Source organism: Coturnix japonica, chromosome 2 (genome assembly GCF_054131305.1).
Source record: "Coturnix japonica strain WE chromosome 2, WE-NBRP24, whole genome shotgun sequence".
NCBI lineage: Eukaryota > Metazoa > Chordata > Aves > Galliformes > Phasianidae > Coturnix > Coturnix japonica.
In genome coordinates, this window is record NC_140664.1 from 484,475 (window position 1) to 498,115 (window position 13,641).

General features: G+C 45.5%; 1 protein-coding gene across 5 annotated transcripts; it reads right to left on the minus strand.

The window, feature by feature from the left end:
* Positions 1–1,063: 1,063 nt before the first annotated feature.
* LOC107310621 (ubiquitin carboxyl-terminal hydrolase CYLD-like) lies at positions 1,064–13,559 on the minus strand. 5 transcript variants are annotated; one of them, XR_014942350.1, is made up of 16 exons: positions 13,520–13,559; positions 11,423–11,882; positions 10,802–11,083; positions 10,508–10,583; positions 9,685–9,902; positions 9,342–9,489; positions 7,577–7,715; positions 6,839–6,949; positions 6,536–6,696; positions 5,845–5,936; positions 5,161–5,227; positions 4,225–4,357; positions 3,886–3,994; positions 3,580–3,698; positions 3,117–3,336; positions 1,579–2,613 (listed from the first exon to the last, which is right to left on the minus strand). XR_014942350.1 is itself a non-coding variant. In XM_015856427.3 (15 exons), exons 2-15 carry the CDS (start codon positions 11,876–11,878, stop codon positions 2,429–2,431), a joined length of 2,355 nt encoding a protein of 784 aa, XP_015711913.2. In that variant the 5' UTR covers positions 11,879–11,882; positions 13,520–13,559; the 3' UTR covers positions 1,064–2,428. The 5 variants fall into 5 exon arrangements, 2 of the variants coding, with proteins under 2 accessions (XP_015711913.2, XP_085392979.1); XR_014942351.1 differs by having other exon boundaries at positions 3,117–3,391; XM_015856427.3 differs by lacking the exon at positions 6,536–6,696 and having other exon boundaries at positions 1,064–2,613.
* Between the last annotated feature and the right edge of the window lie 82 nt (positions 13,560–13,641).

Sequence of the window (13,641 nt, forward strand, 5' to 3'; positions counted from 1 at the left end):
TTGTTTATGGGGAAAAACAAAACAAAACAAAACAAAACAAAACCCAAAATCTGATTGTGTTCCTCTTTAAAAAGCATCCAAGAGGATGGCGCTCACTGCTGGGCCTGTAAGGCACTGTATTCCATCACTTTCAGAGAGAAGAAAACACTTCTTGTTATTAAACATTGTCCACAGTACTCCTGAGAAGAAGCTGCCTTGAGTTCTTCCATGATAACAAAGAGTAATAAGAACAGATAGACAGCAGCGTGCTCCATCCCATCACCTCCATGGTCACAGAGGAAAGCCAATGGAATCAGCCATCAGACTTCAAGTTCCTTGGAATGGTCTGTTGATAGATCTATCATCTCTTCTAGTCATTAGAGTCTTCACGCTGCTTTGGTATCAGGCATTTATCGTGGGTGCATTAAGGCTCAAAAAAGCTGGAACAGTTTTTCTTCTCTATTGTGCATTGGTGGCTGTGGCTCTCCTATACAAATGTTAGCTCGCCCAATGGCTGTTGAGATTGGAAGGCACCTCTTGATGTCATCTGGTCCAACCTCTGCTCAAACAGATGCCCAAAGCAGGTTCTCCAGGATTATATCCACGGGATTATGAAGAACTTTGAGGAGACTCCACAACTCTTAGCCACTGCTACCAACATTCTGCCACAGCAGTGCTTCCTGATGGGTACATCAAGCTCCTGGTTACCAGTTGATCCCAGTCCCTCTTGTCCTGGCGTTGGGCACCACTGTTTCCATCCCCTTTGCAGCACCCTATGGGTATTTATGGCCATGGATAGGATCCCCTGAGCCTCCTCTGCTCCAGACTCTCTTCCTCTCATAAGGAAGATGCTCCTACAGCGTCTTTGTGGCCTTCCATTGGACTCTTTCCAATCTGTCCCTGTCTCTTCTTATACCATGGAGCCCAGAACTGGCTCATGGTTGACCTCTTGAGGTCCAGTTGCTCAGCAGAGGCAAACTCCAGACCCAAAAGACTGGAGCAGCAAATCCGACTATTGAAAACTCTGAGCAACTCAACACCGAGACCTCAGCGCAATGTTTGGGAGCTGAATTGAACTGCAGTGTTCTCAACACAGTGTATATTATCAATGGGCTCATTACACTCCATCCATTCCTTGAAGCCTCCATCCACCCTTTGAAGCGACCGCATACAGATGTAAGGGATGTAAGTGGAAAGCTGATACAAGTTGTCAAGATGTGGAGGTTCCATTGAGCATCATAACCCTTCTTTAAGCAAACAAAAGAACCCGATCCCCACCAAACCACTGTGTGGCCCAAGCCAAAGGGGTCATGGGATAAAATTGCTATTACTGCACCCTGTGTTAAAGAGGAAAATAGGGCAGGAAGGAGGTTGTGGCTGCGGCTCTTGGATGTATTGCTCCAGGGTTTTCAAGCCATCCAGAACCTGAGTAAAACGACTTAGAGCACAGAGTCCCAAAACTGCTTCCTGCTGCCATGACAGCACGTGCTTAATGGCAGACAACCCACAATTAGCAAATGTACGTTATTTAACTTCAAGAATACCTGTTCCCATACATAAACCCTTCCTGCTGTCATGGAAAAAAATTAAAAATTAAAATAGTGCTCATTCTTCCATTTTTACTCTTGAAATTTTGTTCCTGTTCTTTGGTGTAGATATCAGAAGTGCAAGGGACAGCAAGAGCTAGAAGTGAGGTTACAACACCTCACGTCCTGTAGATTCCATAGGATAACAGCACATTGCAGTCTCATGCCCACTTTTTGTTCCCCTGCCCCGTAATTCCCCCATATTTGCTCCTACAAAAATAACTGTTTTTTAAAGTGTATTTGCAGCCCAACATACCTAATTAACCTCATGTTGATGGTGGGTGAAAGTGCCATAGATGTTAGTTCTGGATAAGGGAAGTGAAGACAATTCAGAAGCTTGGCTTCGGGTGTGGGATCAGATCCCAGACCTCAAGAAAAACTCTTTTCCTGAGACATCTCCACTACATAGACTTTTCTCGCTCTTCAAGTCCATATAGGGAAGTGCTATGGGCAGAGCTGTGATTTTCCAGTGCCCTTTGAAAACATGAAGGATTCATGTTTCCATTAAGAGATGCTGGTCCTCAGTGTTGGAAGAAGGAAAGGATGTTGGACAGGACTCTGAGGTAGAGCAGAGCTGCAGAGTACCATACAGAGAGGGAGGTGGGTTAAGGGAAAGTTGGGAATAATGAATTTGAATGTAAAGAATTCAGTGTGCGGCTCTGCAGGAAGTACAAACCATTGCTGGATGAAACCTGGTATTGGATTCACAAACCCAGAGAGGCTCATAAAGCTCAATACCAGACACTGTAAGAGGTAAGAAGAGGCAGAGGTGTGAGTTCAGTGCATTAGCTTTAGCTGCTTTCAGTTCCAACGAGTCCAAGCTTGCATTTCCAATACTGTGCTGCTACCAACACAAGGCAGTGTCACTTGTACAGTGCCATCTTCTTGCTCTGGTACATGTACATGTAGGCATCGCAGAAGAGGCGTTTGGCCACTCCATCCATGTCTCGGGGCTGCTCCAGGGCCAGCATGGCCAATGGCAAGTCCAGGTATTTGGCGACTTCGGGGCACAGTGTTACAGTGGGGATGTTGAAGCCATTCTCACCACCTAATACAGAAGGAAGGAGAAAAGTCCACGTACAAAGCATGTTCCAAGACATGAGTACCTAATTAGCTGAAAGATATGGAGGTCAACACCACCATTGGGCAAGACAGGAGATCGGTCCTATTGTCCCTGAAGCCCATATAAGAAGTCCCAGGTCTGAACAGAGCCAGAGGACAAGACCACTGGGAGCAACTCTTATATCTGTTATATCTTATATCATATATTATATATCATATATATCATATATATAATATATTATATATCATATATCTGTTATATCATATATTATATATATGTTATATCTTATATATCATATATCTGTTATATCTTATATCATATATTATATGTGATTCACAGTTAGAAGAGACCTCCAAGATCATCAAGTCCAACAGCTGACCCATTCCCATCATGCCCATTCAATGAATTATTAAGGTTGGAAAAGACCTCCAAGATCATCAAGTCCAACCCTAACCCACCACCATCCACCCATTTAACCATGACCTCACCGTGCCTGTCAGCCATGCTGTCAAAGAACATCCAGTGCTCATTCTCAGGGCCATATTTCACGAAGGAAACGTAGTGGCTGGTCTCAATGCAAAGCACTGCAAAGAGCTCCATCTTCTCACGTGGAACCTGCTGGTTGCCCCGGGAGTTCTGGCGATTAAATTCTTGTGGGACACGCAGCCTGGTTGGCTTGTGTGTTTTACGTCGGTAGTGGGAGTGAACCTAAGGAAAGGCAATGGGGTGGCACTGCTGAGAGGGCAGAACTGAAGCTGGCCTGCTGAAAAGAGGAGCGTGCAGAAGTCAGACCTTCAGTTTGCTCTGCACTCAACTGCCTTGCATGCAGCTGAGTCCTCCCCAAGGAAGAGCAATGCAGCAAGAAGCTTAGAGGGTCCAGCACTTGGTCTGTGCAGGTTTGGGTATTCATTCTGCCAGCAGATCTCATGAGCACCCAGAGGAACTCAATACCTGTTTGGAGCAGGTGCTGCAGAACTGCTTCAGACCCTTGGGTGAGAATGTTTTGTCTTTGAAACACTTTGAACACTCCCAGGTGGCAACGTCACTGCACACACAGCACTCTCTGGGACCTGCAGAAGCAAAAATGGTGATGTCTTCTCTTGGTCTTACCTGGAATATCATTTGTCTTATCAAAACTAAGCATTCAGGTTAGAGGAATCCCACCTTAGCTCATGCCCACAACTCAAAGGACTATCCCTTTGACACCTAGTTGCTCCCAGTCTCAGCTGTCAGTTTCACCATTGCCCAACAACTTACTGTCCAGCAGCAGATCGGTGATATCCAGCTCTAAGGAAGGGATGATCTTGCTGAACATTTTATATTCCTTCCCAAATCGTGGCATTTGGATAATGAAGCAAGATGGGATCTGGGAAAACAAACAGGTCACTATTCCAGCAAATTCCAGAGACTTTTCTCTCCACATTGCTGCTGTGAATCACATCCCTTCTCAGGTCACACAATATCCCAAAAATATTCCCAAAATAGGAATATTTAGGTTGTGGCCAAGTATCCTCCTGCTTTGCATTGTAAGATGAACTAAACCCACTGCAGATTTGCTGGAAGACTAAAATGTAGATGGAATGAAGCTGGGCTCACCTCCACTAGCTTCAGATCTGAAGACAGGAAGGAGTGTTCCACCAACTGCTGCACATCAGGAACCACTAGGTCCTCCTGTTTGTCCATAAATATTTGGTAGCAGTAGCAGTCCTGCTCTTTCTGGGCTCCTGACCTGCAAGGAGAGGTCATGGGGAATTGCATTATCCATCACGGCATGGCGTCCTGCTCCCAATGGATGTAACTCAGTTTCCCCTCTTCCATATTAAAGATATTTCAATATTTTTTTAATGAACCACAATCAGAAAACTTCTTCTTTAGACCTATTTAGAAAGGATTTCCTTCAGATGACCCTCTGCAGGGGGGCAGCAATACAGAGTCTCCTTTGTGCTCCACCTTTCCGAGCACTCCACAACCTCAGGGTTGACTGATGTCTCCACAAAAGAGCACAGAAACCCAACAATTCCCTTCTGTGCTCCCAAACAGCATCGTTATTTTTGGCTTCCTTCAGCCTCTCATCCTCTTTGTAGAGTCCTGAAAAAACTGGGACTGCATCCACAGAGTCCCTGTTTGAGAGACGTAGGATCTGAGCCAGATTGAGAGCCTGGATGCATCCCAAAAGCATCCAAAGGCACTGAGGATGAACTCTATGTTTCTCAAAGCTCTCCCTAAGGATGACATGACTTTTTTTCCATCATTTTTCCAAATGAAAAGCCTCCAGGCAGAGCTTAGAACTTGTTTTGAATGGACCACCCGGGGCAAATCGACAACAAATGATCACAGGTAAATAACTAATGTGCCAAATAAACTGAGCTAAACTAGAACTGTAGAATCATTAAGGTTGGAAAAGACCACTTAGATCACTTAGTTCAACCATCCACCTACCACCACTATTGCCTACTAAACCATGTCCCTAAGTATTACATCTACATGTAGTATTGGAAATGAAAAAGAAATGGTGTGGGAATGGGAACTTACTGCAGTCTCAAGAGTGGCTCTATTCCTAGGACTTGATGCATTATGAGGTTCAGGAACTCCTCCGGATCTGGAAGGGTAGAGAGAAGCAGAAGTCACACTCACAGGAGGAACTTGCCACACCGCCAGATAGATGTGAGCCAAATGCCCGACACTGTTGTAAAACACCCTTGTTGTACATGGAGAGAAATGTGATGACTGCAATCTGAGAGGCTGACTTCAGGTACAAGCATTTCCTGCCTTATTTTAACCAAACTAGAGCCTTTGGGGAACCCCAAATAACTTATCAGGACTCAATGAGAAGTTGACCAAGGCAACTCTAGCAGGTTCAGAAGTTGACCAAAGCAAAATGGACTCTAACAGGATCACTGGGGATAGACTTTTCAGGGCTAGTTCAAAGTCTAAAGGTCAAGGGAATGCTCCTTCACACAGTTCATCCTCTCCCCTCCTGGCAGCAGCTCGATGGTGGCAGAGATTCAGCAATTCCTCTCCTTCCATCAGACTTCAGAACATATGTCAGTTAAAAAGTGCATTGATATTTTCAGCTTTTAAGAATTCCTGCATGCACATTTTTACATAAATGAGCAGCACAGCAGGCAAATCAACGTACGTGCATGGGAGAAGCACACAATTAAGCTGTCAGCACACACAAGAGCAGCTTGGAGAAGTCTCCAGAGAGCACATTACCTTTCTCTGCATTGGTAAAGCTTGAGCATTGGCCCTTCTCAGTTAGCTGCTCCCTCAGGTGCATCACACTCCTAGCCATTACGAAGCCATTCCTGTAAACAAGAAACAGCTACAGATGATCTCTGCAGTGTATTTAGTGAAGTATTGCAACAGGATGCCCACGAAGGTGGTGGAGTCACCGTCCCTGGAGGTGTTTGAGAACTACGGAGACATGGCACTTGGGGATGTGGTTTAATGGGCATAGCAGGGATGGGTTGATGGTTTGACATGATGGTCTTAGAGGTGTTCCCCAGCCTTACTGATTGAGTGATTCTATGATTCAAACACCACACGCTATCCCAGGGTTGTATTTTCTGCAGGCAGTGCCAGGGCACTGACCCCAGAGAGGATAATAATGTCTTATTCTTAGGTAGAAGCAGCTCTCCATGCCTTTCTCACACCTAGCAAGGAAGAATGAGGAAAAAAATGCTATTTTTAATACAAAATCTAGATAATTTAGCTGCTATGTTATGGTCTACCCATATTCAGCCTTTAAGAAAATGGCTGATTAAGGACATAGTTTAATAGGCAGTGGGTTGATGGCTGGACTTGACGATGCTGGAGGTCTTCTCCAACTTTAATGATTCTGTGAATGGAAATGGTGGGGATGAGTTGATGGTTGGACTTGATGACATGAACAGGTTTTTCCAACCTTAGTGATTCGATGGGTGGTCAAGGTGGTGATGGGTTGGCAGTTGGACTGGATGATCTTTAAAGGTCTCTTCCAACCTCAGTGATCAATGATTCTGTGATTTTGAGCAGGGAAACCTCAACACGTGCCATAGGAGCCTTACAGTCAGGAGAAGAAAGCAACTGGAAGAGGAGCAAGAGAGGAAGACTTGGATGGCAGGAGACACCCTACAGGTAACCCTTTCCCAAGCACCTTCTGGAAGTGGAGGGCAGAAGTTATCAAAACAGATGTATGACTTCCATCATTCCCACATACTCCACTCACTTTCGGAGCGGGTTCACGATCTCATCCCGCAGAATGTTCTGGACATTCCTATCACACAATGGGAAGGGTGTGAAGAGCATGGAGTCCAGCACGGATGTACAGGAGAAGAGGCTGTGAAGAGAGAGCATTGTTTAAGTCTGAGGGGTTTTCAGCAGTGGTTTTAAGCAAACTGTTGTGCTTAGTGGCAATCAGTGGCTCTCATTTTCAACAATCCATGCACGAAGCAACAGAAGTGTGAGTGACAGCACATCTCCACAGTGAGATAAACCACAGCTGGCTTAAGGGATACTTGGAGTAAGCAAGGAAACAGTTAAGAGAGAATGAAATCTCGTACTTTGCAGCCAAAACTGCTCATGAGGGCACCACTGAGTCTTTTCCTCTCCAAACAGTTCTGCACAGTGAAGCTGGGATCTCCTGGGTGCTTTCTTTGCAATGTTTCCAGCCACTGTTTCCAGTGGCAGAGTCAGCGTGGTCCAGTCCAGAGAACTATGATATCTCACCACCCTGCACGACAGACACACAGAGTGGTGCTCACAGGGGTACTTGAGTGTCTGAGAACCTCATGGATTACAGGAAGGAGACCGAAAGGCTGCAAGCATTGAGGTTGCACCTCCACACAGTTACATTCTGCTCTACGCCAGGTAAATTTCCAACCACCTTGTAAATCTGCACTGCAGGGCGCTGCCCAATTAAGAAGTAATCATTTAACAATATGGCACTGCACAAGCAAGCGCTTACCTAAAGAGTGCTGCATCCATATAGCAGGAATTGCAGTGGCCCTGGATCCCCTTCATCCGTCCTCGTAGGATGTGCACTGCTTCCTCATTCCTTAGAGGAGGAAAACTGAGCGGAGCGTGGGGAACATCTTCCTTCTCTCCTGCAAGGGAAGCAACAAAAGCAGTTCCTTTTAGCTTCTCACCTCATCTGGGTACACTCTGTCCTTCTCCAGTGCCTCAGAGCTCTGCTCTGCTCCTGCTAGGACTGAACCATGCTGGTATGGAAGTTTGTCCCTTTATTAATTAATCTACTAGAAATGGAGACAAAACCCAACTTTCCTCACCAGAGCTATGCCCTATTAATCCTCAGTTACCCTTACAGGACCCTTCCAAAAAGGGATACTCTATGATTCAATGATTCTGCCGTCTCCACTATCAATGTGCCAAGTACAACAAAGAGAAAAAGAGCTACAAACAAGCTGGTGTTGGGTCCCAGGCAAGCTTGGGAACTCTTTGAGGAACTTCCCCATATCACTGAGAGATGTGGTTTAGGGAGCATGGTGATGATAGGTGGATAGTTGGACTTGATGATCTTAGTGGCCTTCTCCATTCCTAACAATTCCATGGTTCTATGAGTGGGTTGATGATTGGACCTGATGATCTTAGTGGCCTTCTTCAGTCTGAATGACTATGAATCTATGAAAGACCTTCAATGTAAGCTATGAACGCCCAGCTTCAGGGAGCATGTAGAAGCTCAGACGTGTTACAGCTTAGATTCATCTCTCTGCCCTTGCCATGGATAAGAAGGATTTATGTCCTCAGCCCTACATCCTTTTACCAGCTTCATCCTCCAAGGTAACTTTCCGAATATGGTCTTTTTTGGTTCCTTCAGCATTCTCCCCTTGTAATTTGAACCCAACTTTTTCATTAAGATACTCTTAATTAAGATACTCTTCATTGCCCCTACTCCCAGTTTTCGGGCAGTCTCTATGAGAATATTCTTTTTTCTTTTACAGTCATCTCATTTATGTGTTCTAAATGGCTGACTCGTTGTCTTTTCTGCTCTTGGAGGCAGTTCTTTCTATTCAAATGAAAATAATGACCTATTCTTCCCTTTGCAGTCCTGTCTTACCACATCAAGGTTTACATTAAAATGGATTTCATACTCATCCTTTCCAAGCTCCTCCTAATTTCTCCAGGTACAACACCTTGATTACCTGACATCACGGCCATAGTTACCAACTGTAACTCTGCAGAGCCATAACATCCATAAGATACAGTAGAGTATCTATTTGTTGCATTCAGTTCTCAGTAATTAAAGAATATCCCATGTTGGAAGGGACCCGTAAGGACCACCAAATGTAATACAAGACCTTTTCTTCTGCCTTGAAAGCCACAAGCAGAAAAGCCCCAGCCTGCTTGCAGCATTCACAGTGCCATGCAAGAACTGTTGCTCTGAGCTTTGCTATTGCCTCTTGCCATTTTCTGCTGGCTTCTCCAACACACCCATGCCACAAAGGCCTCAATTTCAGAGCCACTAGCAACACCTTACCCTAGATTCAACACACACACAGCTGTAGTCTACATTATCCTTGTGTTCAATTACTTATGATCTCTCATACTTGCAGGATATTCCCTACAAAGACCACCTCACTATCCTGAAAATGGACATCTCTCGGAACACTCAAAGACAACAATGAGCATGAAACCACCAATTAAAGACATTGCACGCAAAGAGTCTCCACGTCCCAGCATGGCAATGTCTCCCCTCAACCCAGAGAGCTTACTATAGTCTATGAGGCTTGGGTTGCGCGAGCACTGGAAGCGAACGTCAGGCTGGCAGGACTGCAGCTTCACAAAGATGCCACGCTTGGGAGCACAGTGGAAATAGTATTTACCCAGCCATTCGCCATCAGTGACCCCTTTATCTTCATCCTAAGGATAAAAAGCATTCGAGGAATGACACGAGAGCAGGTTTTCCATGAATCAAATGCAATCCACCACGTGGCTATTTAATATATATAAGAGCTACGTGCAAGCTTGGTGCTGTTTTTGATGTTTTCATTTACTCTGGTTATGTTTTAAATTCATTGACTCCGCTTGCAGGATTCACAACTATTCTGTTCTTACCAGTTCAACTCCTGCCATTCTGTGCTTGGTATGGGGTAAGTACCCCAACCAGCGGATGATTCCCGACACTTGGTTTCCTTTGTCCAAGGTGATCTGGACCATGGAGTTCACCTCCAGGGATGGGTTCACGCCTTCACACTCATCTCCACTCTCACCTATCTGTTGTTTCATTTGTGAGTGTTCCACATCCATGTCAGACTCAAATGGTGGATACAAACCTAATGGGTAGGAGAGGCAGAAAGTCACCTAATAACAGACACCTCTACATGTCACCATCATCTCCCTAATGCCAGATATGCTCTGCAATTATAGATCATATATACAGGGTGTTGTCTTCAGGTTATTTTTATGCCTCTAGTGAGGTGAATCAACTCAACAAAGAGTCTAATGACAGCTGTCCCCAGTCTGGCCATAGGATATCTGCACAGCATCTCTTTATGGCAACAAAGAGCCCAGCAATTTGTTGCTTTGTCCAATGACTCACAGCATCTCTGCTGGCATCTGGGCCCTCTTGAGTTAGTCTGGCATTAGGATGAGGCTATACTCCACCCTCTACAGCTAAATTAAAGACTCTTTAGTCAGTGGCGCTCTCCATCCTAGGAAATATTTCTGTGCTGTGATCAGGTTCTTCATCCTGACAAATGGGAGAATTCAGCTCTATTTGCCTAATGCAAAGCACGCTGTTCAGAACTTGAAACATGGACCTTTTCAGCTCTCTGGTTTAATCAGCTGGAATTAGGTTGAAGCTTTTGTTAGACCTGAAGAGATAAATGCTAAATCCACAAGAACGTGCTCAGGACAGACACGGCTGTTAATAACCTACTTTGGGAATGCAAGTCTTCCTTCACAACAGAGTCCATAGGGATCTCTCTGAAAATGTCAGTTGTTCCTTCTTCTTCCTGAAGGGAAAGAAGAATACATCAGCTAAACAGTCAACCAGATACAAGGCATTCCTGGAATATGAACCAATTTTTCCAAACAGGCCCAAAGAATCTGCATGAAACCTTATACCTCTTTTGGATGATGCTTTCACTCCTCTTTAAAGCCTTAGTATCATATAGATAAGCAATCAAATGAAAAAGAAACCAAGAAGAAAAGAGAGAGAGGCTGCTCTTACCGGGCAAACTTTAACGAACCATTGGGTTCCCTCCCTGTAAACTGCCATTGCAATTCCTTTTCTGCGGACATTATCCACGTAGAAGCTCACGGCATCTCCCACTTTCACAGCAACCACTTCCTCTGTATCCACCTTTGGCTTCTGCTTCCCATGGTCATTATCCAGCTTGGGAATGAATTGGATTTTGCTGAAGGGCAGGAAGATCCCACAATTCGGCCTACACTTGAAATATTCAATGCCATGATAGGATCCGTCGTTGTGCCCTCTGTTTTCACCCTCACCCTGAAAACATGGCAGAAAGTTGTTACACTGACAAGCATAAGGGGGAAACAAGTAACTTGCTTCGTTGTCAGGTCTTCAAGAAATACAACAGGGAGGAATATAAATAGTGGGCATGGTGGGGAATGGGTCAACAGTCGGGACTTAGTGACCTCAGTGGTCTTTTCCAACCTTAATGATTCTATGAGTGGTGGTGATGGCCTGATGGTTGTTGGAATTGATCTTATGGTCTTTTCTAACCTCAGTGATTCTGAGTGGGCATGGTGGGGGTGGGTTGATGGTTGAACTTAATGGTCTTAGAGGACTTCTTCAACCCTAATGATTCTATGATTATCCAGTTACCTGCAGCTCCACTCCAAAGAAGAATGGGGACAATGCAGTCAAAGTACTTTTCTGAACGCTCCCAATGTAGCGGATGACAGCGGGGAAATGTTGCTGGTTGACCTCCACCATCACTCTCTGGCCTGGCACGGCTTGCAGAGCTGCCTCAAGGCTCAGCCTCTCCAGGAAGCAGTTCAAGCGCTCACTGTGGCTGCTGATGCCCAGAAGGAAGGCAGCCATTTCCTCAGACACAGGCTGCAGGATTCCCACATTAATGGTGACAGTGGAGCCGTCATCCAGCATGACGACTCTCAGGAAACGAGTTGGGGGCATGTTGGTAAAGTTGCTAAGGTAGCTCCTCTCTGTGCAGAAGCACATGTTCCCAGCTTGGAAGTACTTGCTGCCATAGGCACAGTCTTCTGTCAGGATGTAATAGCAGTTCCCATCCCCTACTGAAGGCAGGAGGCTCATCGTCATTCCCCTGGGTGGCGAGAAATGAGAGAGGGGTGACAAACACAAGTTATCCCAGAATATTTCAGGTTGGAAGAGGTTTTTTGGAGGTCACGGCCCCATCTAGTTGGGTTTTGAGTATCTCCACAAATGGAGATCCCAAAGCCTGCCTTCTGCTTGGTTCCTATGTCAGCCTAACCAAAATGGAAAGTCTGGCTCTGTTCCTCTGCAATATACTTCCATCGAGAAGCTGCAAAGAGCAGCACCTTGCACATCTTGTTCTGTATGATACTGCACAACTGGTTCTGTCTCATTAAGCTTTGCCTCCTGCTTTCTTTGCTTGCATGGTGAACAGGGCGAAGCCTCAAGTATGTGTATAATTCCCCAAAAGAGAGTTTGTGAATGTTAAAGCAGATAAATACTCAAAACACACCGCAGCTACCTCATTACAATGTTAAAGCACGACGACCTCTACTTTAAAAACACCCATCCTTATTAAAAAAAAAGAAATATCTGGAATAAAAAAAGTACAATTCTGCACGTTTTTAGACAGTCAGATTTGATGCTTATCAGGCATTTTATCCCACTCCATTCCCTCCTCGCTACCATTCAAAGACAGGACATGGATTTTCTGTTACAACACAAAGAGGAGGTGAGCACAGAGACCCTGCAAGTGGACAGGTCAACCCAAACTACAGGTTAAATATAAGAAATAAACTCCTTTCCGTGAACTGGTGGCATAAAGAAGATGATAACTCGTGTACTTTTTCTTATCTCTATATACATTCATGTTTGTAGCAGCTGTACATTATTCAAGCAGAATATCCCGAGTGACCCACGATGATCCAACTCCTGACTTCACGTTGTTTCAACTCCGCGTTGTTTTGTGTAGCAAAATCCCCCATTTTATCTTCTTTTATGCAGGACAATAAACCTCACTGTGCACTCAGAAAACTGGACAAAAGCATTTCCCCAACCAATTTAAGCGCAACATATTTACAATTCACTCCCAGGGTAACCAGAAATAAAGGCGGATTCAGACCATTTGGTCTGAAACACTGTTTCCTATGTCCCTAAGAATGAAGAAAACGCTGGGTAATTAAAACTATATGGATTTTAAAGAGATAAATGGTGGTTATTTCACTCCATGCCCAACCAGCATAGGAAGCAGAAGGGAAATAAGGGGTGAAGGTGGGGGTCTCAGCAAGCAAATCCAGCATATCCATGGGGAAAAAGCCATCCTGGAGGTGGGGTGGGGGGTGATTTTGCTGAGGGTGGGGGGGGGTTAAAGGGGGCTCCATTGACCCAAGGGTGGTAGGGTCCCATTGGCCCAAGGGTTGTGGGGTCCCACTTGGGGTCTGCCCTATAGCAGTTGGGTATTAAGTGCTGTGATGGAAGGAGGGGGATGAGGACACGGTAATAAGAACGGGAAAGGTGTAAAGATGGCAGTAATGGGATATAATTAATTGTGGGGCCTATGGGGATGGGGGAGACATGGAAGCAATGGAGGTGACAGGGGAACTGAGAGAGAGGGGAGGGGGTTCCGAGTGGAAGGAAGAAGGAATGGGGGTAAATAACACTAAGGGGGGGTATTTGGGAGTGAAGGAGAGACCCCATTGAGGAGGGGTCCCCTCAAGCCCGGCGTCCCCTCCATCACCCCGCTCTCACCACAGCCGCCCTTCCCTTCCGCATCGGTACCATCGAGAGCAGGGGGGAGGGGAAGAGGGTAGAGCGGCACTTCCGTTTCTCTCCCACCCCTCCCATCCGCCTTCCTCCGGTCCTCCAGCCAA

Bases quoted from the DNA above. Each gene is read 5' to 3' on its own strand.
- LOC107310621 (XM_015856427.3), bottom strand. From the start codon at position 11,878: ATGACGATGAGCCTCCTGCCTTCAGTAGGGGATGGGAACTGCTATTAC. The intron at 6,950-7,576 runs GTAAGCGCTTGC...CTCTCTTCACAG, and splicing joins ATGGATGCAGCACTCTTTAG to CCTCTTCTCCTGTACATCCG. The intron at 3,995-4,224 runs GTGAGCCCAGCT...TTGTTTTCCCAG, and splicing joins CAGATCTGAAGCTAGTGGAG to ATCCCATCTTGCTTCATTAT.